Source organism: Sorex araneus, chromosome X (assembly GCF_027595985.1).
Source record: "Sorex araneus isolate mSorAra2 chromosome X, mSorAra2.pri, whole genome shotgun sequence".
Lineage (NCBI taxonomy): Eukaryota > Metazoa > Chordata > Mammalia > Eulipotyphla > Soricidae > Sorex > Sorex araneus.
In genome coordinates, this window is record NC_073313.1 from 213,019,018 (window position 1) to 213,041,544 (window position 22,527).

The window sequence follows — 22,527 nt, forward strand, 5'->3', positions numbered from 1 at the left end:
GACACTACATTTGAAAAAAATTATCAACTTATCATTGATTTAAAATTTTGTACAATTTCTGGAGTTTATTTAGTTCTATCAATTTATGTATGTATAGGTGTGACCACCTCCATATTAAAAAATAAAACAACAATTATTCTAAAAAAAAAAAAAAGCATTCATTTACAAATCTACCACTTTCCTTGCTTTCAGAACCCTATACTCTCCCCTTTATACTGTAATGGATGAAGAAGGGCCCTGGGCTTTAACCTTTATTTTTCTAAGTAAAATATTTAAAGATTTCATGGAAATCTATAAGCTAAAAAAGTAATAGAAACTGTTAGTTTTGGTATTAAGTATGTTAGCTTTTTAAGCTACTTTTCTTATAAACTTAAGAGACATAAGCACAAAATTCAATAAGTATTGAGTATATTAAAGATTTTCTACCCGTACCAAAACATTTAAAATTTCAATATTATAAATACTTATATGCTATCAGTTTTCATGGATAGAAAAGCCCCACAATTCCAAACTAACAAAAAATAACATTATTATATATTAAGAGTAAATAAAAATCAGTATTTTTCTACAAGAATATACCAAAACAACCAATAATATTCCGCTAACTTTTTTTTTAAATTCCTTTTGGTGGAATGATCTTAAATGTCATCATGATAGAAATATTTTTCAATGAAAATTATAGTTGTAAAAATCTATATAACTAAAAATCAATTTAGAATTCAATATAGTATGAACAAACATTAAATTACCAGTTACATAAAGCTGACTATGCTCCTGAAAATTCCAAGCATGTACTTTTACTACAATATCTACTTCTAAATATAAATTTCAAACATAGTTTGTTATCAAACTAATTTATACCTTAAATTCCTGTAGTCATTTTGATATATTGCAATATTTTTGTTTTATTTATCTAGTATTCAAAATCTAAGTTGACACTCATTTATCAAAAAATGACATGCTAGTAGAATTTTCATTTTCTAGTATTAGTACTTAAGATCTTAGAGTTTATTTTTATCTTTACTTATGAATTATGATTTTGTGAAGAATAGGATAGTTAACACCTGACAGTATTTTTAATACAAAATGGTACATTAAGTTCCTTCAAATTCTACCGCTATGCAACCAATATTTGTCATTAGAAAATCCTAAGACCTGGAATATTTAAATTCATGCTATAGAGAGTTGGCTTTGACTTACAAAGAGAAAGGAAAGTTTGTAATATAATATCAGACTATCTTAAATATAAACAACTCGTCCTGCAGCAACCTAGTCGAAAGGTGATGCAGTGCCACCTATCGGTGAAAATAATGCTATTCTCTTTAGAGAATAGTATTTAGAATGGGAAATTTCACATCTATTCAAAAGTATAAAGAACAGTATAATGAAATCCTACGGTATCATCCAATTACAATTATTATCAACTCATCATCAATCCCCTTTTCCCTAAACTCCCATAACTCTGTTATGGGAGTATAGGGAAAACCAGAGATTTGGTCAACAAGACAAACAAATATCTTGTGTGTCCATAGCCTGGATTTCTTCCGTGGGTTTGCTTGGTAGGCTAGCACCTTGCCTATTCAAGGCCTTCACGGTAGGCATACCATTGTCCTTCTTCAAGGCCTACTTACTAATTTTAAAACAAACCCCAGGTATCACAAACAGTTAGAAGAATCCACACAAATTCATCAATGTTGCTTTTCTTTGGGAATCATGTTCAGGGAGGCAAACATCAATGTCTGTGCATTGGTAAGAGTGTAATAATGAGGGCCTAGGGACAGTTCAGTGGGACAGCATCTGCCGTATAGGCATGAGGTTTCAAGTTTGATCCCCTGAATCATGTGACATGTGAAGTAAGATCTTGGGATCTACTGTTTGGGATCACCGGCACCACTACAAAGTGTGTGATATCCTTTGCAACTGCAAACAAGTGTGTATAAGCACTACAACTGAAGTGTACAACCCCTACTCATCGCAACAACAGAAGTTATGGGGGTAAGGGGAAATATAAAGAAATTCTTTCTCTTCACCAGGCCCATGAATTTAGTAGGTTTTTTGTTTTTGTTTTTGTTTTTCAAAAGAAGAATGGGAAAGAGGCAGAGAAAAGTAGATGGAAAGAGAAGAAAAGAGAAGGGAGATTTCATCTGAGTATTAAGAAATCCGTATTTTACATAGTATAGCTACCCATCAATAAAAACACAATCTATCAATCTTTGCATGTATTAAATAAGGTGATGCTATTGGATAATTATAAAAGCCTTTTCCAATTAAAAAATTCTGATACTGACTTCATGTTTTAAGTAAATTTAAGCACATGGAAAGGGCTATTCGTGAGAAATTTATTTATTTTAAAACCCTATAAAATTAAAATAAAATAAGCCACCTTTTGAGGGATGGGCCACACTTGGCCAGTGCGCAGGTTTACTCCTCTCTCTGTGAAGTGAACTTCTGTACTGTTTGGAGGACTATATTCAGTCCCTGATAGTGAATCTGGGTTGGCTGTGTGCAAGCCTTACACACTGAACTATCTCTCCAGCACTCCCAAATAAAATAAAAATAAAAAAAAAACCATGACACAAAAAATATACATATACCATTGTGTATTCCTGTGGCCAAAGACATCTGAAGCCTAGCCACAGCCATGGTCAAGGACGAGCCTCATGCATGAAGGTACCAGCAAAGGAACCCAGGTATGTGGGACCCGGGGCTGAGACCTCCAAGCCTGCTCGGATCGAGACTGGGCCTCTTCCGCCCAGATTTTCCATCTTCCAGTAGCTAGGCGGTCACACCCAGAAACTGCCTCCAGAGTCTTATAATCCCACCAATGGCCAACATCCAGAGACTATAAAACCAAACTCTCAGAAGCGACATCTTATAGCATAGTTCTCCCTCTTGGAGAACCTGGCTAGCTACCAAGAGTTTCCTACCCACATGGGAGAGCCTCGCAAATTCCCCACGGTGTATTCATATGCCAAAACCAGTAACAGTTCTGGGTCTCATTCCCCTGATCCTGAAAGAGCCTCCAATGTGGCATCGTTGGGAAGAACCAGTAAAGAGAGGCTTCTAAAATCTCAGGGCTAGGACAAATGGAGATATTACTGAGACTGCTCGAGAAATTCGAAGACCAACGGGATGATGATGATACCATTTGTAATTTTACCTACACTACATACCAATATAAAATGATGACTTCAATCTGTTTCGTGAATTTCATATATATTCAATTCAATTTCGAACTACAGTTATTCCTCTTGACAGCTCTTATAAATAACAGATGCCTTGGTTTTAGGATCCTCATATGTCATGTATCTTATTTAAGGGTCTCTGGGTTGCTTTAATAAATAAATGCTCAAGATAAATCTAGAACATCCTACAGAAAATGCCAACGGATACGTCAAGAACTAAAGAGGGACAAGCTTTATGTTATACTCCAGTAATATTTCCTGGAACAAACCTATAGAGTTCAATGTTCAATCAATGACAATCTCAGTCAAAAATATGAAGAGCATTATTATTTTAAAAGCACCATGAGAATTAAAAGAATATAATCTCAGGAACAGAGATTATTTTATTTGTATAAATACAAATTATTCAAAATGTATTATTAGCATAAAAGGAAAACCCATTATTTTGAAACCTGTGAACTGCATTTCAGCTATTGGATTTTATTTTTAAGTCAACCTACAAGCACTAGTTAGGAAAACTGCAAAGACAAGTGTATGTGTAGTTTTCAGACGATTCTAAATCTTACTTCTTGCTAATATATTCTTCCCTTACTAGATTATACCTAGAGTAGGATATAAAATATATCAAATTTGCTAATATTTCTGCATACTAAGTCTTATTTGTGGAAAAGTATAAGAATACATAAGGAAAGTATACAATGTCATCTAGTAAACAGGAAATTATCTTAGATACAGTTAAAATTTCTAATGAAGAGAAAATGATACTGGCTGAACAATCAAAACTCATTCTCAAGAAAAATGTAATTAATATTCACTCTTTAACCTCATTTATTTAAAATATGCATTCACTAACACTAGCCAACTCTTAGTTACCGCATCACCTGGGGAAGCTGATGCAGAAAGAATATGATCACGGGGGCTGGGTCAATAGCACAGTGGGTAGGGCATTTGCCTTGCACTCGGCCAACCCGGGTTTGATTCCCAGTACCCCTGAGCACTGCCAGGGGTAGTTCCTGAGTGCAGAGCCAGGAACCAGGATTAATCCCTATGCATTGCCGGGTGTGACCCAAAAAAGCAAAAAAAAAAAATATATGATCACAGAAATATATTCAGATGATCCTTCAACCTCATCATGGACAAGTTTAACAATACTATGCAGTTGGGTTTTTTTTTCACTGTTGTTCACTTAGGTCAGAAATTCTCAACTTATTAATCCATCTTAGCAACCCATTTTCAGAGAACAAAAAGCATCCAGTGCTTCCGTACTACACACAAGGCTACTTTAACCTTCCCGGGTCCTACCAGCATCCTCCCACACAGGGGTGTTTGCTATCAGCTATGCTGGGTGCTGCTGACAAAGTTCAATATAAAAGGGTTTTTCCAATTAATGCATAAATCTATTGAAAGTCTATTATAATCATTATATTAAAATCATTGTGAGATGCATCTGGGATGGGGGCTAGCTTATTTTCTCATCTACTTATGGGGAAATCTTTTATTCCTCCTGTCACCTAGTTGGATAAAATGGAGACCCTGTGTATGTGTATAAATTGATCAATTTTAAGTCTGAGGAGCATAAGAATCTAGAAATTAGAATTAGTTTTATTTTTCAACTTTCCAATCAATCTACCTACAATTTAGTAAGAAGGGGTAAGTTTGCATCAGGAAAGAGTGAGCTAATTGGTATGCAAAGTGGATGATCACTTTTTCTGAGAGGAACTACAACACAAAAGATTTCCTCTGTAAAACAAATTGCTAAATGTGAAACTCTTATTCTCCAAAATATGCCTACTGGTGAATTTATTTCAAAGTTTCATATCTGTGGTGTTTTTTTGCTTCTAAGTCATTTCCTAAACAATGACAAATGCGAACCCTTAAATGTACAAAGAAAGGAAAGAAATCCTGCACTCTCCTCACTCACTTTCTGTCAGTTATATTTAATCAAACAATTCTGGAAGTACTCGCAGGCATTTTATCATACTATACATTCCCCCAAAGCAGGGAGGGCCCTCCTATGAGACTTGCAGAAATGTCAATTTCCCAGGAACCACAGATGAAGGGTTTGTATTTATACTATCAGTCTTTCTTTTGTCATTTCTTTTGTCACTTTCTTTTGTCACAATTTTTTCTTATTGTCCCCCCGGAACCATTCGTACAAAATATATAGAAGTAAACTGGAGGCAAAACCAAAACCAACCAATCAATGAGTATGTACCTAAAGGTTAAACTGTACTTGATGACCCCCAAACATTAAACAGACTATGGATCTTGTCCTTATGCCAACGACTCGTGCTGCTCATCGAGCACTGTGGTAACAGCGCTGTCACTGCCACGGCTAAAGGTACTCACACTGTGTTGGCTCTCAATCTCTTCGTGCTTCTGCTGTAGGGCCTGAGAGGCCCGAATGGAGTCTCCAATCCCCCACTGGGCTCGTAGTTGTTCTGATCCAGGCCCTTCAAGCCAGTTCACAACCTACAGATGAAAGTTAAGATGAAATTATAAAATGATCAAAAGATTTTCAAATTTTGATCAGAATGGTTAATTTAATAATAAATAAATTTTATTTTATAAAATTTATAATAATTTATATATTATATATAATAATTTATAATAATAAATTAAAAAATTCCCCTCCTTAATCTCCCCTGTTCCTAAACTTGTTTAAATTCTTTAAATCCTGTCATGTGGGCAGTACGTGCTTCTTTTCAAACTATGCAACTATCATATGATTTATAACTTCTTTAAAATCTAGATTTGGATGAATGTACAGAGAAACACCTTAAGCTGTTAGATATCTGATCTACTGCCAGGTTAAAAAACATTCTGAATGCTCCGATAAATGAGGATGAAAAACTTATGTGAAATAAGGAAATTGGGTTTCAGATTAAATAACTTGCTTAAGGTAACATAATACATTATTGAAAAAAACTAGGAGCAAAAGTCATGTCCTAATTCAACCTAATGTTCTTCCTAAAGCACTGATAAAATGAAGCAGATTCATTAAAAATCATAAAATTAAAATGCTAATTTTCTCACTTTGAAAACTGTAGAGTGAAATCACTGTAATACCCATCAGGGATCTGAGCATCAATACACACACACACACACACACACACACACACACACACACACACACACAGAGATCCATCAGCAGCCCCACAGGTGCTGGTGTGTGTACTCAGAAGGATGTAGGTTAGCAGAGTTTACCAGGTAAATAACATGGGGCAATTTCTCTTTTGCCCAGTCTCCGCAGCAACCCAACAGTTCTGATATAAGAACATGTGGTCTATGTGAGGCAGACAGAGGAGTCGCTCTGGCCTCAAAATTTCACACTTCACAGGAACTGTGCTCATTATTCTAGTTACTGAACCACTGAACTCAGGGATACACAAAGCAAGCCTCCCTTCAAGTATTTCTAATTCTATCAATCCAAATACAGAATGTTGACTAGTAACATAGTTACATTCCAATTTTATCAGGCTTTCTGGGAGAAAAGAACTAGATAAGATAATGAAGATTAATTCTCAGACAGAACCAGAAATGGTTTTGTGTGAACCTGTTTTTATTCATACATGTATGCTCCAAAACTATAGACAGTAATTTTAACCAAAAAAAGAAAAATCAATCTGTGTTTGTTAATAAATTAGAATGAAATTCAACAATCCATGTAGGTTATAGTCTAAATTTAAGATCAGGATAATTCACAAGAAGAGCAGTAGTGTCTATGAGGCTTAACACTACAGACCTTTATGCAACAGTGCATTTTTGTTACCAAGACTAAAACACATCTTTAAAAAAATCCAACAGTACATCAAATTTTTAATTGTATAAAAGTACATCGTAGAGAAAATTATGTACATTTCCTTAATTTTTCACAAATATAGTAGGGGTTTTTTGTATTATTCCAGACTTAAGAGCTGCTAATTCCTATAGAAAAAAAAATTTCTGTCCTATGTTTTTCACTTAACAAACTAGAATACTATAATGATTTTCTATGTGGCTACAAAAGTTATTAATTCCTAGTGACTGCAAATCTCTTTTTAAAAAATGTCTTACTTCCCCTCTATCAGTCCAACCGATCAACATTTATTAAGTGCTAATTAAGTAATGTACCACATCAAATAATTATTATATTTGCTTTATTCTGAAGACTGATTTACTATTAGAATGATTCCAATCACTAACAATTCTAAGTAATCTTATGCTTAACATATGCATATATATTCATATACCCATGTATCAGCTAACAGCATTTTTCCTCTGATTTTTTCTAATGAAAATTTTTCTAATAGACACTCTCTTGGGCACAGTGATACAATGTTAATGGATGTTAGTATATATATTATGATACTGCTCTCTAAAACACTGTTATATTTGAAACATCTAAGTAATGGAACTTTTAAGTGTACAATAACCTTTGTAAGGTATGAAAGCAGATTATTACTTTTAAAATAATTCTGCCAGTTGAAAAAAACAGAAATACCTCCATGTATGTGAGTGCGCATACTATTGCACATATGTACATACATATGCACATATATTATTTTTGTGTTTGTTTGGGGGCTTCACCTGGCTATGGTCAAGACTTACTTCTTGTTCTGTGTTCAGGGTTACTCACTGCAGTAATCGAGGGACCATATGTGTGCCTTATTTCTTGGAGTATTCCTTTCATCTAGTCCCTCCTTACAAAGTTTGTCTCACACCTACCATTTATGCCAAGATCCCTAACTTTCTTAAAGAAATCCTTGAACTGTTTTATTATTTTTTCAAAAATAGGGGCCACACCCAGGGACACTGGAATGAGTGGATGAGCCAGGGCCAGTCCTAGCAATGCTGGCTCAGATGTGCAGGCCTGAGGGTTCAGGTTCAGGTTCAGTGCAGACTGCACCCATCAGATCTCAGGCAGTAGGGAAGGGGTTGGGGGTGGGGATCAAATCAGAACTTGCTCTACAATTTGGGCAATTTACCTGGCTCTATTAAAATTTTTCTAAAACTAGAATTAAAAAATCAAGTTTTAGAGGACCTTATGAAAACATTCTGAAACAATTTCCCATTTACTTTTTTGGCTTCACATTACTATGTATTATGATATAAATACAAAAAGATGTAAAAAGTCATTTAAGTATTTTAAGCAATGCAATTATTTCACTTGAAATATCTAAGTCCTAAAAGTGTGAAAATACACACACACACACACACACACACTTTATTGTTGTTGTTATTTTGTTTTAGGGCCCACCCAGCAATGCTCTTTCAGGGTTTTTCATTTACTATACAGATGAGGTGGTTTTGTTTTTTAGTAGTATTGCTAAAGGAAATGGTCCTATTCCAATAATAGTTTATTCCCAAATTTTACCTAAACAAAAGGCAGTTTCTCACTTCTTCGTTTTGTTTTTTTCTTTGGCGTTACACTGCAGTGCTCAGGGGTTACTCCTGGCTCTGAACTCAGGAATTACTCCTGGCTGTGCTCAAGGGACCATATGGGATGCTGGAGATCAAATCCAGGTTGGCAGTATGCAAGGCAAGCACCCTATCCACTTTATTATTACTCCTGCCGTAGTACATATTTTAAACCCAAGACGACACCATTTATAAACATTTAAATTTTTTGTTTTGGCATATTGTGAAAACAAAAGAAGCAGAGCAATAAAAATCTAAACCAGAAAAAAATCATTAGCATAAAACTTTCAAAAAGTCAAAAATCTAAAAAATGAATTTTCAATTAAGCAAAGCTATCTCACTGATGAGATATCATTACATAGTCAGTGAACATATATTCTTAATGTAAGCTGAAAATAATTTTCCTTAGTATGCAACATCAGTAAATGTAGATATAGTAAATGCATTGCTATTTCTAATAAAAATAATGCAAATTGAGGTTGATGCCCCAGTAAACAAGTCTATTTGAATGCATTAATGATGGTGGCTTGCCAAGCTAAGTTATAAAACTTAATTTTAATCAGGACATCTCATAGTCAGTCTGAATATTAACGTACTGTGCCCATTCCATATCAATGTGACTCCTCAAAGGTTTACATTTATTTGCAAATTATAAGCTTCATGTTGTGCTCTTACATCCTGTCATGACAAACATTTGCAAACATTTGAAAGTGTTAATATGACTATGCACCACTCGTCCCTAGGCTGGTATCTAAGGAATGAATGAGAGAATATCTGGAAGTATGTGAGGACACATCAGGCAGAAGGGCATGCCAAACCAATGGGATGTCAGCTTATAACCAGAAAAAGAATATGGGGAAATAAGGACCACTGCCTTCTACAGCTGTGCAATTATACCGCTGAATGGATCCATCTATAGTTCCTTTCTATAGTAGGGAAAAAAAGCACCTGGATGATTCTAGAAATAACACTTGCTGTATGGGCAGTAGTTACATTAAATACTAAGAATAATCATAGAATTTTTCAGTGAAGAAGAATCATTTCCTCTCCAGTGGAAAAGGATCATTTCCTCCCCAGAAGCATGTAAAATTCTAAGTTTTGTTTGTTTGGTTCTGGGTCACACCTAGTGGTGCTCAGGGTTTACTCATGACTGAACTCAGGAATCACTCCTGGCAGTGCTCAGGAGACCATATGGGATGCCGGGGATTCAACCTGGGTCATCAGAGTGCAAGGCAAGCATCCTACCTGGTATATTATTGCACCAGTGTTGTACTAAGCTAGGACATTAGGACGAGCCTCTTTAGCTTGCCCACTAAGCAAAGCAGCAGTTTCCCCCTCTCTTACACATCTTATTCTGGCTTGACCTTTAGGTATCATTCTGAGCCTTCTCATTGCCCTATATGAAACCAACCACAAGAATGTGGGGGGCATAATTTGTAGAGCCTACGTGTCCAGCTCCATATTCTGTTCTGATGTTTTAATCATTACAACAGCTTTGACAACATAGCTTTTACAATACAATATATACCCTAATGTTCTTTTGACAAATGCTTATCCTATAACTGTTAGTACTCTTGTTAGCGATTCTTTCTCTCTGATGAAGTCATTAGGATATAACTGATAAACAGAATAAAAAGGCCTCTGGCAGTTGCTCTTCACCTTGAGCCAGATCGACGCCTTTGCCCTCCACGCTCTCTACATTCCTCTCGAGTGTTCTGTCTCCACACCTCCGACCGAAAGAAAGAATATTCATGCAACACACCAGGCCCCAAATCTTTTTATTTTTAAATGTAGTAACAATAGCATGGAAAACCTGGACTAATACTATTAAGTCAGATGCTACTAACTGAACTGTGAGTACTTTTCTTACGTTTTATCAATTACAGATATTCATTTCCCTTATATATCATATTTTATTATTTTTAATTATTTTTTGTTTGGGGACCACACCCTCTGGTTCTCATGGCTTACTTCTGGCTTTGTGCTCAGGCTTAATCCTGGAAATGTTTGGGGACCATATCTGGTGCCAGGGATGAAATCAGGATCACATACAAGGTCTCATGTTTTATAGTCGCATGCAATGCTAGTACGTTAACTTCTATTCTCTCTATTTTTTATTATTCTTGTTGGTGATGGTGGTAGTTTTTTTGGGCCACACCCAGTGATCTTAAGCCAAGCTCATACCCTGGTTTTTCCCTTAAGAATTACTCCTGGCAAGGCTTGAGGGACCATCTGGAATGCTGGGGATCAAACTAGGGTTGGCCACAAGCAAGGCAAATGCCCCACCCCCTCTACTATCTCTCTTATTTTATTTTTAAAAAACATTTTATTACCATTAAGGTAACATGGTTGCAACAGTGTTAATTTTTATGATTTGGATGTAAAAAGTTACTGCACCTCCACTACTCAAAGTCTTTAATCATATCTTAAAGGATAAGTCACTAAAAAATTCTATTTTTATAAGTTAAAGGTAAAGTTTATGGTAGACTTTATAATATTCACATAAAAAAACCCATCTTTTATGCTCCAACTCCTTCTTTCCTTTCAAGTATTTTTCCCTAAGACAGTCTGATGCTCCCAGCAGATATCAGCACACCAAAGCCTGCAGACCATTTACTTTGTTGATGTTGTTATTTTTCTTGTTAAATATCTCCTGTGTGGTTTGTCTCCTCAGTCACTGTCCACTGAACTCTGAGAAGGTGTAAGAAAGCGGAGATGCAAACTCAAGTCCAGAACGCTTTTGTTGACACTGTGGAAAGAGACTGTACATCATGGGGCAGAGCCCAGAGCTCCTCAAACCATTTGGGCAGTGTTCAGGGAGAGTTATTTCCCAGGATGTTCATATTGAAATGCTCGATTATGCCGTCATTTACCTTTGTAAGTAAAGTTTTATTAGGGTGCAGTTAGGCACATCTGCTTGTATAATGTCTATGCACTACAAAGACCGAGTTAAATAGTCATAGCTGCAAGAAAAGCTGTCTGATTCCAAAGGCATAAGAAAGTTTGCAAACAGCTGAATTAGACTTCTAGGCTAGAGATTGGTTCAGTGGAAATAAACATAAAAGTTACTACTAAGTGTTAGGTTCTATCAACAGACCTTTCAAAAGAGATCTAATTATCCCTAGTCTAACTGATTAAGGAAAGGGGGGAAAGGAACACGAAGAAAGAAAACTTCGGATATAAAAGTACTGGTGGGTGAAGTAAATAAATGGAGGAGTTGGGAGCAGATTGAGCTCTCTGCTTATGGTCTGTCTCAAAGGCCAAAATTTTTGCAGAGTTACCCTCTCCTTCTCCTTCAACAGAACTCAGGATTTCATGATGCTATTGTTTCTTCCCCCTCAAAATGCTAGTTCTCTTTTAAAACATACAAGAGGTCCTAGTGAAATCTTAGACACCCTTGAAAGACAGCACAATTGCTACATCCTCTACTGTAGATCACTTAAGTCTAAGAAGAATATTTGCTAAAAAAAAAAAAAAAAGTCTTTAGTCACACCTTTGTGACACAGCACTTTTCCACTTTCCCAAACTCTTAGATTGATGAAAGTGAAATCCAATAAATCAGGTCTACCTATATGCTGTATAGAAGGTGCTTGCTTTGTATGCAGCTAATCCTGGTCTGATTCCCAGCATCACCTGTGGTTCTGAATCCTGTCAGGAGTGATCCCTGGGCACAGAGCCAGGAAAAAGCCCTGAGCATTGCTAGATGTAGCCCCCAAATGGAGGTGGGTGAGGAGGAGGAAGGCTCATTAACAAAAACTCCCAAGCAGAAGAATCTTGATCAGTGGACAAGGAAGGGAGAGCTTGGAAAGGAAGTCTTGGAGGTATGCAAAAAAATTTCTGCTGGGAGCTACAGAGATAGTACAAGGGTTAGACACTTGACTTGCTTGTGGCCCACTGTTGTTCTATTCTCAGCACTTGCATATGGTCCCCCCTATGCACCTTGAGGAGTGAACCCTGAGCACAGAGCCAGACTAAGCTCTGAGTACCACCAGCTATAACCCCAAACTCCGGAAAGAAGGAAAAGTAAGCACAATATTTTCTAGATAACGAGAACTTAATAAATAAACAATTGACATTTTTCTAAGTAAAATACTTACATATTTCTTAGAAATCCATAAAATAATTTAACAGAAATAGCTCGCTAGTGTTAATATTGAGCATCTCAGTATAAAAATACACTTAAAGGGGCTGGAGTGATAGCACAGCGGGTAGGGTGCTTGCCTTGCACTCAGCCGACCCGGGTTCGAATCCCAGCATCCCATATGGTCCCCTGAGCACCGCCAGGGGTGATTCCTGAGTGCAGAGCCAGGAGTGACCCCTGTGCATCGCCGGGTGTGACCCAAAAAGAAAAAAAATACACTTAAAAAAGAGTGTTGTGGGGGCTGGAGCAAAAGTACAGTTGTTAGGGTGCTTGCCTTGCAAGTGGCAGACTGGCAGACCCAGATTCAACCCCCAGGTGGTCCACTGAGCTCTGCCAGGGGTGAGTCCTAGGCCAGGGATAAGCCCTGAGAACTACCAGGTGTGGTTCCCACCAAAGAGGTGTACTTTTCTTACAAAAACAAATTTAAAAGATATTCATATACATCAAAAATGCCTAAGTAATAAGAACGGAACATCCTGAAGAGTTTTCTTTCCGCATCATAAAATAATGAAATGCAATATTATGATTATATATATCTTACATAGAAAAACTCTCCATAAAGCCAAAAGTAATGAAAACTAACCAACAAATTCTTATAAATTAAGGGTAAATGAAAGGATCAATTATTTCTTGTAAGGTAAACTGAGACAACAAATAATGTTCCACCAACTAGTTTTAACTGGGACTCTTTCTGGTAGCATGATTTACAATGTTTTCATTGTACAGATAATGCCATTTTAATGCAAATTACAATTGTAAAAATGAATAATTGAAAATCATTTTATTATTCAACACAGTCTAAACAAGCAGCAGAAAATAACTCATGGAAGTTTCTAAACACCCCCTGATAGAATTTGAACATCATCCCCTACAAAACCCAGACAGAACTAGAGTATTATTTGATACCTACCTGCATCACCTTCTGTTGAATCTCTTCTAACTGTGTACGCTTACTCCTTTGCCTGCAAACTTCCTGGTAACGGGTATATTGCTCTCGCAGTGAATCTAATAATTTCATAACCTGTGGCTGTGCCAGCAGCTCATCATCCATAGGAGACCATGAGACCCCTCCATCTGAGCCATTAAACCGGCGCTGCTGTAATTCGGATAACAATTCATGGCCTTTACAAATGAAAGATATTCAGAATTAATATTCATAAAGTAACGTTCCCATTTTTCCATTCTAGATAGCACAGCGGTTGGGCGTTCGCCTTTCACATGGCCGACCCAAGTTCGATTCCTCCGCCCTTCTCGGAGAGCCCGGCAAGCTACCGAAAGTATCGAGCCCCCGAGGCAGAGCCTGGCAAGCTACCCGTGGCCTATGGATATGCCAAAAACAGTAACAATAAGTCTCTCGGTGAGAGACGTTACTGGTGCCCGCTTGAACAAATCGATGAGCAACAGGATGACAGTGACAGTGATTATTATTAATCTGCCATACTTAGCAGGGCTAGGGGATTACTGCTGACTCTTGCCCAGGGATCACTCCTCATGGGCTCAAGGGACCATATCAAGGGCTGGGGATTGACCTGTGTACAAGGCAAACATCATACTTGCTGCACTATCACTCCAGCCCTAGTACAGTCATTCACAGAATTTATTTCTTTAGCCTTCATTACTTTTACAATAAGAACACCTGTTTTAAAGATTTATGTAAAGTCTTCATATCTATTCATAGAAGTCATCAGGATCAGAATAATGACTTCTTTTTCAGTTTGACAAATGTTACCTTAATACTTTCCTATGAAACCACTACCAGAGAAAGCAGCACCACATAATGATAATAAAGAACATAATTTGAAACTAAACTGTCTTAGTTCAAGTCCCAATGCCAGCATTCAGCCATGAAGAAACTGAGTTAGTTACTTTTCCATTTGGTGCTTCAATTCCCTCTTTATAAATCTGAGGCAACTGAACTGAGGATATGGCACAAATGGCTGAGCACCTGCCTTGTAATTCTGTGGCCCTGGGTTTCAAGTCTTGCATGGGAAGGTCTCTGAGCTGGGCTACAACCCAGCCAGCCCCAGAGCACTGTTCAAAATGGCCCTGACAAATAGACACAAAACAAAAACTTGGAATAACAGAAATAAATATTCCATTTGGTTTACAAAGGATATATGTTAACATATGAAAGTGCTTAGAACAGTGTAGTAAAGAGTACTATGTACTGAGTACATAGCTGTATTGGAATGATGAGGAATTACTAGAAAAACTACAAAAGAAACAAATTAAGGTATTTTCACTCAAAAAATTCCAATTTGTTTTGCTAGAAACCATTAGACATTCAGGCTGGAATATGTATGCCATATAGGACGGAAGTTAGTATGTGCAAGGCCACTGCAATGTGCTGTGTCTTCAGTCAGACATGACTATAGAACAACACTGCTAAGAGTTGGCATTTAGACTACTGAGCTATGGTGACAGAACTTAGTACTTTCTTGAGTAAATTATTTTTCCATTTCAAAACCTTAGCAACCTCAAGTACAAAATGGAGCAAATAATACTAAATACTGCAGAATGTATTAGGACACTAAAATATGAAAATATAGAAAAAATTAAGGCTAGAACATAATGAGTATTAAACAGTCCTCAAAGCTATCACTGAAATGTAAATTTTTATCTCTAATTCATAGATAAGGACATTAAACCAGGTATTTTAAGGGAAAAGTCATTTAAATGTCATAATCTTTTAAAATACATATTAGTATGGTGTTAGGCTAAACCAAAGAAAGTCTGAAAAAATTTTCCTCAAGTGCCTACTGCATGATAACACTGTCAATAATCATTTTTTGTATAATCAATGTATCAATTATGACTATCACTAATAATATATTTTTCTATCTTACCTGTCTGAAGAACTGTTTCAGGATCAACTGATGGAAGAAAATTTAAATCCACAGACCTGATAAGTACCAAAATAATGTAAGAGCTATATTTCTAGTCATATAAAATCATTTACACATATATATTAAAAAGACAAGTATAAAATCCAAAGTATGCTGCTCAATCAAGGTAATTTCTCCTAATATTAGGAAGATCATTAGAGATGCTACTAGTAGCCAAAGGAGTATCTATATGATGTGACAAAAATTATCTGGAAAATTCCAGCTCATCATATCTGGAAAAATTCCAGCTCATTAATAATTATAGAACTGGGGCTGGAGTGATAGCACAGCGGGTAGGGCGTTTGCCTTGCATGCCTGGGTTCGATTCCCAGCATCCCATATGGTCCCCTGAGCACGGCCAGGAGTAATTCCTGAGTGCATGAGCCAGGAGTAACCCCTGTGCATCGCCAGATGTGACCCAAAACCAAAAAACCAAAAACAAAACAAAACAAAAAATTATAGAACTATTTTAAATATCTCAAATAAATCCATTTTAGTGTTTTCCCACTTAATATTTTTTTGAAAAAGGAATTGATCATTTGGGGCTGTAGCGATAGTACAGTAGGTAGGGCATTTGCCTTTCACATGGTTACCTGAGTTCAATCCCTGGCATCCCATTTGGTCCCTTGAGCACTGCCAGGAGTAATTCCTAAGTGCAGAAGCAGGAGTAATCCCTGAGCAACACCAGGTGTGACCCCCCCACCAAAAAAAAAAAAAAAAAAAAAACCCAAAACCAAAAAACAAGCAAAAAAAGAAATTAATAACTATTAATAACCCCAAAATAAACTCTTGAAAATATGAGCAGCCATCTTTAATCAAGAGTTTGTTATCTATAATAGCTCTATTTGTGGGTTAAAATATTCTCTCTGATATTCTTGTGTGTGCATGTGTGTGTGCGTGAGAGAGAGAGAGAGAGAGAGAGAGAGAGAGAGAGAGAGAGAGAGGTGAGAGAGGTGAGAGAGAGTATACATGTTTTCCCAAACAGTTGTACTCTACATAATAATTATGTTTCTTTGACAATTGGACTATATGGTCTTCCTTTTCTTGTTTGTTTTTAGGGCCACACCCAGCTGTGCCCAGGCCTTCCTCCAGGCTCTGTGCTCAGGGGTCATTCCTGTCGGCTCTGTTGGGACCATCTGTGGCGGTTGGTATCAAAACCAGGCTGGTAGCATACAAGGCAAGTGCCTTACCTGCTGTACTGTCACTGCAACTCTATGGTCTTTCTTCTCATAAATATATAGGAAACAGGAGGTGAAGGAAAGAAAGAGAAGGTATACAGCAAATCAAAGTCTAGGACTTTTTTGCTGTAATCAACAAGTCTTGCTCTATTTCACCTTTGCTAACTCATCTAGTTTTTAGCTCTCATGAAGCCAAGCTGCTCCCTAAAGACTGACATAAAGGAGGTGATGAAAATTTGCAAGAAGGACCAGCAAGATGGGCAAGGCACTTGCTGGGGTTAGATCCTTGGCAACACATATACTGTCCCTCTATCCTCCCCACAACCACACTGTAAGTGATCTCTTAGCACAGAGGCAGGATTAAGTACCAGTAAGCTCTGAACACCACTGAGTATGACCCCCCACACCATCTCTTGAAAAAAACTGCAAGAGATTTTTTTATCTGGAGTTTAAGGAGACTAAGCATCAATACTTGAGTTTCTTGGGGATGAATTGATAAATAGAATACCTTATTTGATATTTCCTATAGTTATGTTTACCAGAATTTCCTAATATGTTTTCATAAAAAATTTTTAGATATTACTTTTAAGAGGGAAAAGGCATGTAAGTATAGGAAGTTCTCAGGTAAGTTCTATAAAACTTAACAGGATTCTTTCTTAGAACATGTAATCTATAATCTTTACCATGAAAGTGGTGAATGGAGTAATTAGCATTACATTCTAAGATCATGAACTCATTTTCCTGCAGGCATACTCTTAGGATGTCTTTCGTGAGGAACAAGAGTTTCAGAAACATCAAGCATACCTGTTTGGACTATTCAGAATGCATTAGGTTCAGCTAATTTTTGTCAAGTAACTCAGGTGACATTTTTCAGTTCCATAGCTTATGTGTGTGCGATACCTACTTGCCTTATTTACATTATGCAATCTGCTTATACTTTTCCATTTTATGTATCTTTAGTATGATTTTCTTGTAAATGGTTGTTGTAACAAGATTTAGTCACATCAATGAACATTTTGCTCTATTTTATTTGTTTTTTATTTGGGGGGTCATACATGGTGATGCTCAGGGGTTACTCCTGGCTCTGCACTTAGAAACTATTCCTGGTGGTGCTCAGGGGACCATATGGAATGCCAAGGTCAGCCACATGTAAGACAAGAGCCCTGCTATATTATGTCTCCAGACTCTGTTCTTTATTTTAATCACAAGTTGCTTTATGCTGTATGTTCCTCTTGCCTTGTTATCTCAATTGACTGATATGTGGCAATATTTGGACCACTGAATAACAAGATGCATTTTTATCTAAGTTCCATTTTATTTTTAATACTGGATTCAAGAGACAGATAAGGATTAGTGTTGATTCTTTTTAAACATCCTAATGAAAAGTACTGTATTATGACTCTTGTTATTTGAGAAGCCAGAAAGGGTTAATGTGCTTCCTTAAAGTGATTTTTACCTGGAAAGAAAGAAACCTGGCCTACAAACAGGAAAATAAAACCCCTAATATTATAAAATTCAACAGGAATCTATTAAAATAACTCTGGGGACTTTAGATGTAAGACTAATGAACAATTACTACATTTAGTGCCATGCACCAAGTTGAACTCAAGTATCACATATTTTACTTGGAGGAATTCTAGAAGGGGGACAGTTTATTGCTAATGTATTTTTAGAAGTTTGTAATTTTATTTTACACCATCACCTTTGCTATATTTTTTACAAGCAAAGCAGAAGTTCAAAAAAAGTAGAAAATTAACAATAGATCTCAGCAGCCGGCCCTAAAGGAACAAAGCTCTGAGCTTGATACCTAGCAATGTAAACAAAAATGTTAATTCAATTTTTAAAATAAAAAAGTAAACAACTGTTTCATTTTAAAGATGTCATTGCAAATGAGTATTTTACAGTGTCAAAAAGCAATTATTAAGGTACATAATTTATAAAGCAATTGTTTTTTAAATTATAAACAAATTCTCAAAAATTAAAAATCATTAACCTTTGTATTTCATTTGTTTGCCTTGTTCTTAGAAACCTACCTTTCTTTCTCTTGTTGATTTCCTTTATCACTTCCATTGTTTATCAGAGCAAGTTCATCTAATAATGATGTAGATTCCTTTGTAAATTTCTCAAAAACCTGCAGTGTAAATATTAATGTATTAAGAATTATTGTCAATTTTATGATGCATATAAGTATTTTAGGTTTAAACTAATAAAATCACCAAACATGATTTCCTTTCTCTCTATGTACATCACTGAATACAGTTCAACCACCAGAACACAGCACTGCACACAAGAGATAGCAAAACTGGTCCTAAAACAATAGCTTTGGTGGATAAAAAAAATACCCTTTTTACCAGTGTACATTGACAATTATTTTTATTCAAGTCAAATATTTTTATTCTTGCACTTCTTTGAGAAATATCAAGCATTGATAATTTTTAACTACCTTAACATACATTTCTTCATGATATTCTAACTACCAATCTACCTGCTTATACGTAAGAGTTATAGAGTATTGGATGCAAGCATGTAGCATAAACATAAACAGATATTTAAACATATTGAGATTGCTTCTAAAATGGGATCTGAGAAAACATAAACATAAATAACAAGGTAGCTGGTCATCATTGTTTAAAAATATGATAGACACAGAATTGGGTATTCATTCTCAAGGTATCATACTTCATTCTTTAAAATAAAATTAGCATTGACAGAAAGTCTTCACTTAACATCTTCAGCACAGTCTTGAAAAAGTACAGATAAACAACTTTGTAAGGAAAGGGCAGTTTTAACTTTGGCCAGGGATTATAGGGATTTTTCTCTTTTTTTCCCTTTATCCATGTTATAACAAAACAGCACTGAACAAAATGACATTACAGAGGACCTGCCTTAGAATGAACTGAGTTAATTAAACTGCAGCTTAATTAAACTCCATATTGACCATGGCTACAGCTTAAGTGCACAGTCCTTAGTTTCACCCCTAGACACGCAAGCTGCTGCCCTTGCTCCCTGCCCCTCCCCAGGGCTCTGCAAGGTGTAGCCCTCATGGCCAAGGTGGTCCTGGTATCCTGGTGGCTTACCCTCTGGCTCACTATTACTGGTAGGGGTTTTGTCCCCCAACCCTAGTCCTCTCTCTCCACTGCTGGATGTGGCCCCTGGTGGAAAAAACAAACTGTCTTATTATAGAGTATTAGGTTTCAAAAGTCAGGCCTGACAAAGATGATATATTTTCAGAAATGAAAACCTTAATCTACCAAACTGCTCCTTGACTCAAATTAAGGTTCAAATTCCTCTATGAAAATCATCTATCAACTGGATATCCTCACAAGAAACTAAGCTATTCTGTTATTCTAACTAAGGGATCTACAACTGACTTTTTTTTTTTTTTGTCTCCAAGGGGAGGATGATTTAGTTTGGAGGCCAGATCTGGTAGTGCTCAGGGGAACATCAGTGCCAGGGATCAAACCTAGGGCTCCAGTATGCAAAGGATGAGCTCCCGCCTATTGCGCTATCTCACTGGTCAAAGGTTTAAAACCTTGATGAGCAATAATGCTAAAGATAACAATAGTAACATAACAACTATATGCCACTGTGTTTGATTTTGTAAAATGAAAAGCAACCTGCACCTTAGTTGATGAAAATAATGCTATTAAAATGTGTAATTCAGGGGGCTGGAGCAATAGCACAGCGGGTAGGGCAATTGCCTTGCATGCGGCCGACCCGGGTTCGATTCCCAGCATCCCATATGGTCTCCTGAGCACCGCTAGGAGTAATTCCTGAGTGCAGAGCCAGGAGTAACCCCTATGCATCACTGGGTGTGACCCAAAAAGAAAAAAAAATGTGTAATTCATATCAATGTTATATACCAACCAGCCGCTTATTCAACCAGTCCATGTGATCATAAGTGAGACTCCCACCAAAATCTTCTGTTAACTGGCATGGTTCTATGTAACGAGTCAATTTATTGGCAGACACTAAAATAACCTAGGAAAAAAATAAGAGGCATACAGCAAAAGACACAGTTAATAAAATTTGAATAAAAGTAATAAGGCAGTAAAACCATATTATATTGATTTCAATGTGATGATATACTTCCATTTATTTAATACAATAGCACTTAATTCAATGAGCTACAGCTAGGAAATAAGCTACCATAAACCATTTTTTTATAGTACCATATTTTAAAATATCAGAATAGAAGCCAAACAGTTAAAATTCATAGGTACACTAGTCTTCCAGCTGAAAATTCTGGTGCATGATGTTATGATAACCCAGGGTCACACACTTTAGTCCTGGTGCTTCTGTACACTTGTCATGGTGCTCACTTACAGTCTCCGTGGCATTCACACACAGATCTGCCAGGGGTCAGACTCCTGGCCCCAGAACTTGCATATACCCTAGTTGCAGTGCAACCTACATTTTTCTCAACAACAGCAGAAGGAAGCATAAGGGCAAAAGCAAAATTTAGGATTAAAAAATTGTTGTTTTCAAATGTAACAGGAAAATTACAGGCGTGGGGCTAGCTGAGTCCTTGCCGTGCAAAAGCTTTGCAGCTTCACCCACACCCCAGAGCTGCCACCATCTCAATCGTCCAACTCCACTGCTTCATGACTAATCTCTGCAGAGATGCCAAACCAACGGAAATCCCAGGCACACCAGTTTCCAGGCTAAAACCTCTGGGGTCTGACGGGAGTGTGGGCAGGCAGCCTCCTTCCTATCTCCCATACTTTGAGAAGCCCCAGCAGCAACTGCCACCCCACAGTAACTGCCATGTAAACCCACAGGCCCAACTCTGCAGATCTTGGAGTACCTGAAGTGTATGTTCCCATAAGTGGCTGTGTGACACCTCTAAACTCCACAGTACTGGTATCCTAGTAGAAGCACACCAAATTGGATGGAAAATAACATAGAAGCTAACTAAGTTCAATTAAAATATTAAAAAAAAAGTAACACTGAAGGCTCAACTAGCAACAAAAAGCTTTGTAAGCCCTTAGACATGGACAAAAAGACCACATGATGAAATATAACAATTTTTACAAGTTTTCTTTTTTTTTCCTCTTTGGGTCACACACAGTGATGCTCAGGGGTTACTCCTGGCTTGGCACTCAGGAATTAGTCCTGGCAGTGCTTGGGGAACCATATGGGATGCCGAGCATTGAACAAAGGTTGGCCGAGTGCAAGGCAAACATCCTACCTACTGTACTATCGCTCTGGTCCCTACAAATTTTCTTTTACTAAAGTTTTTTTTCTAAGTGATTCCTTTAGCTATTTAGTTGTGAAATGAAATAGCAAATAAATTATTTTGTGTCTCCTAAGGGCATAGGCTTGGTGGGGGATGAGGGGGTGGAAAACTGGGAACAAAAGTGGAGGGAAGGTCACAATGGTGGTGGAATTAGTGTAGGAACATTGAATGCCTATGACAACTATATTATGAACAACTCTGTATGTTCATATAACCATGATGTTTAAATAAAGCAATAAGAAAAAGAAAAAAATGAGACGAGGAGCTCAGTTTAATTATTTCAAAATTTTACCAATATTAATAGGTTTTGGTAATAAAAATATTTTTATTTCATACAATGAGATATCAGCAGAGAATTTTCATGTGGCTTAAAATTTAGCAGGATATACTAGAACGATAAGCCCAAAGGAACAGTAAATCTACTAATAAAGAATTAATTACATACTTTTAAGGTTCTCTAATACTCTCAGTTATATATTAACAAAACATGTCTTCCAAT

General features: G+C 36.8%; 1 protein-coding gene and 1 non-coding gene across 6 annotated transcripts in view; both read right to left on the reverse strand.

Annotated features, from left to right (window-relative positions):
• Nucleotides 1–22,527, reverse strand: part of SESTD1 (SEC14 and spectrin domain containing 1) — a 126,772-nt gene that overhangs the window by 23,855 nt on the left and 80,390 nt on the right. For all 5 annotated transcript variants that reach the window (XM_055121591.1, XM_055121592.1, XM_055121593.1 and 2 more), the window contains 5 exons: nt 20,657–20,770; nt 18,823–18,920; nt 15,573–15,628; nt 13,637–13,848; nt 5,535–5,657 (listed from right to left, as the gene is read on the reverse strand). In XM_055121591.1, coding sequence (XP_054977566.1) covers nt 5,535–5,657; nt 13,637–13,848; nt 15,573–15,628; nt 18,823–18,920; nt 20,657–20,770 — 603 coding nt within the window. The remainder of the gene's footprint in view (nt 1–5,534; nt 5,658–13,636; nt 13,849–15,572; nt 15,629–18,822; nt 18,921–20,656; nt 20,771–22,527) is intronic.
• On the reverse strand, nt 11,230–11,433 carry LOC129400569 (small nucleolar RNA SNORA73 family). The gene has a single exon (XR_008627782.1). It is a non-coding gene; the product is annotated as a small nucleolar RNA SNORA73 family (small nucleolar RNA).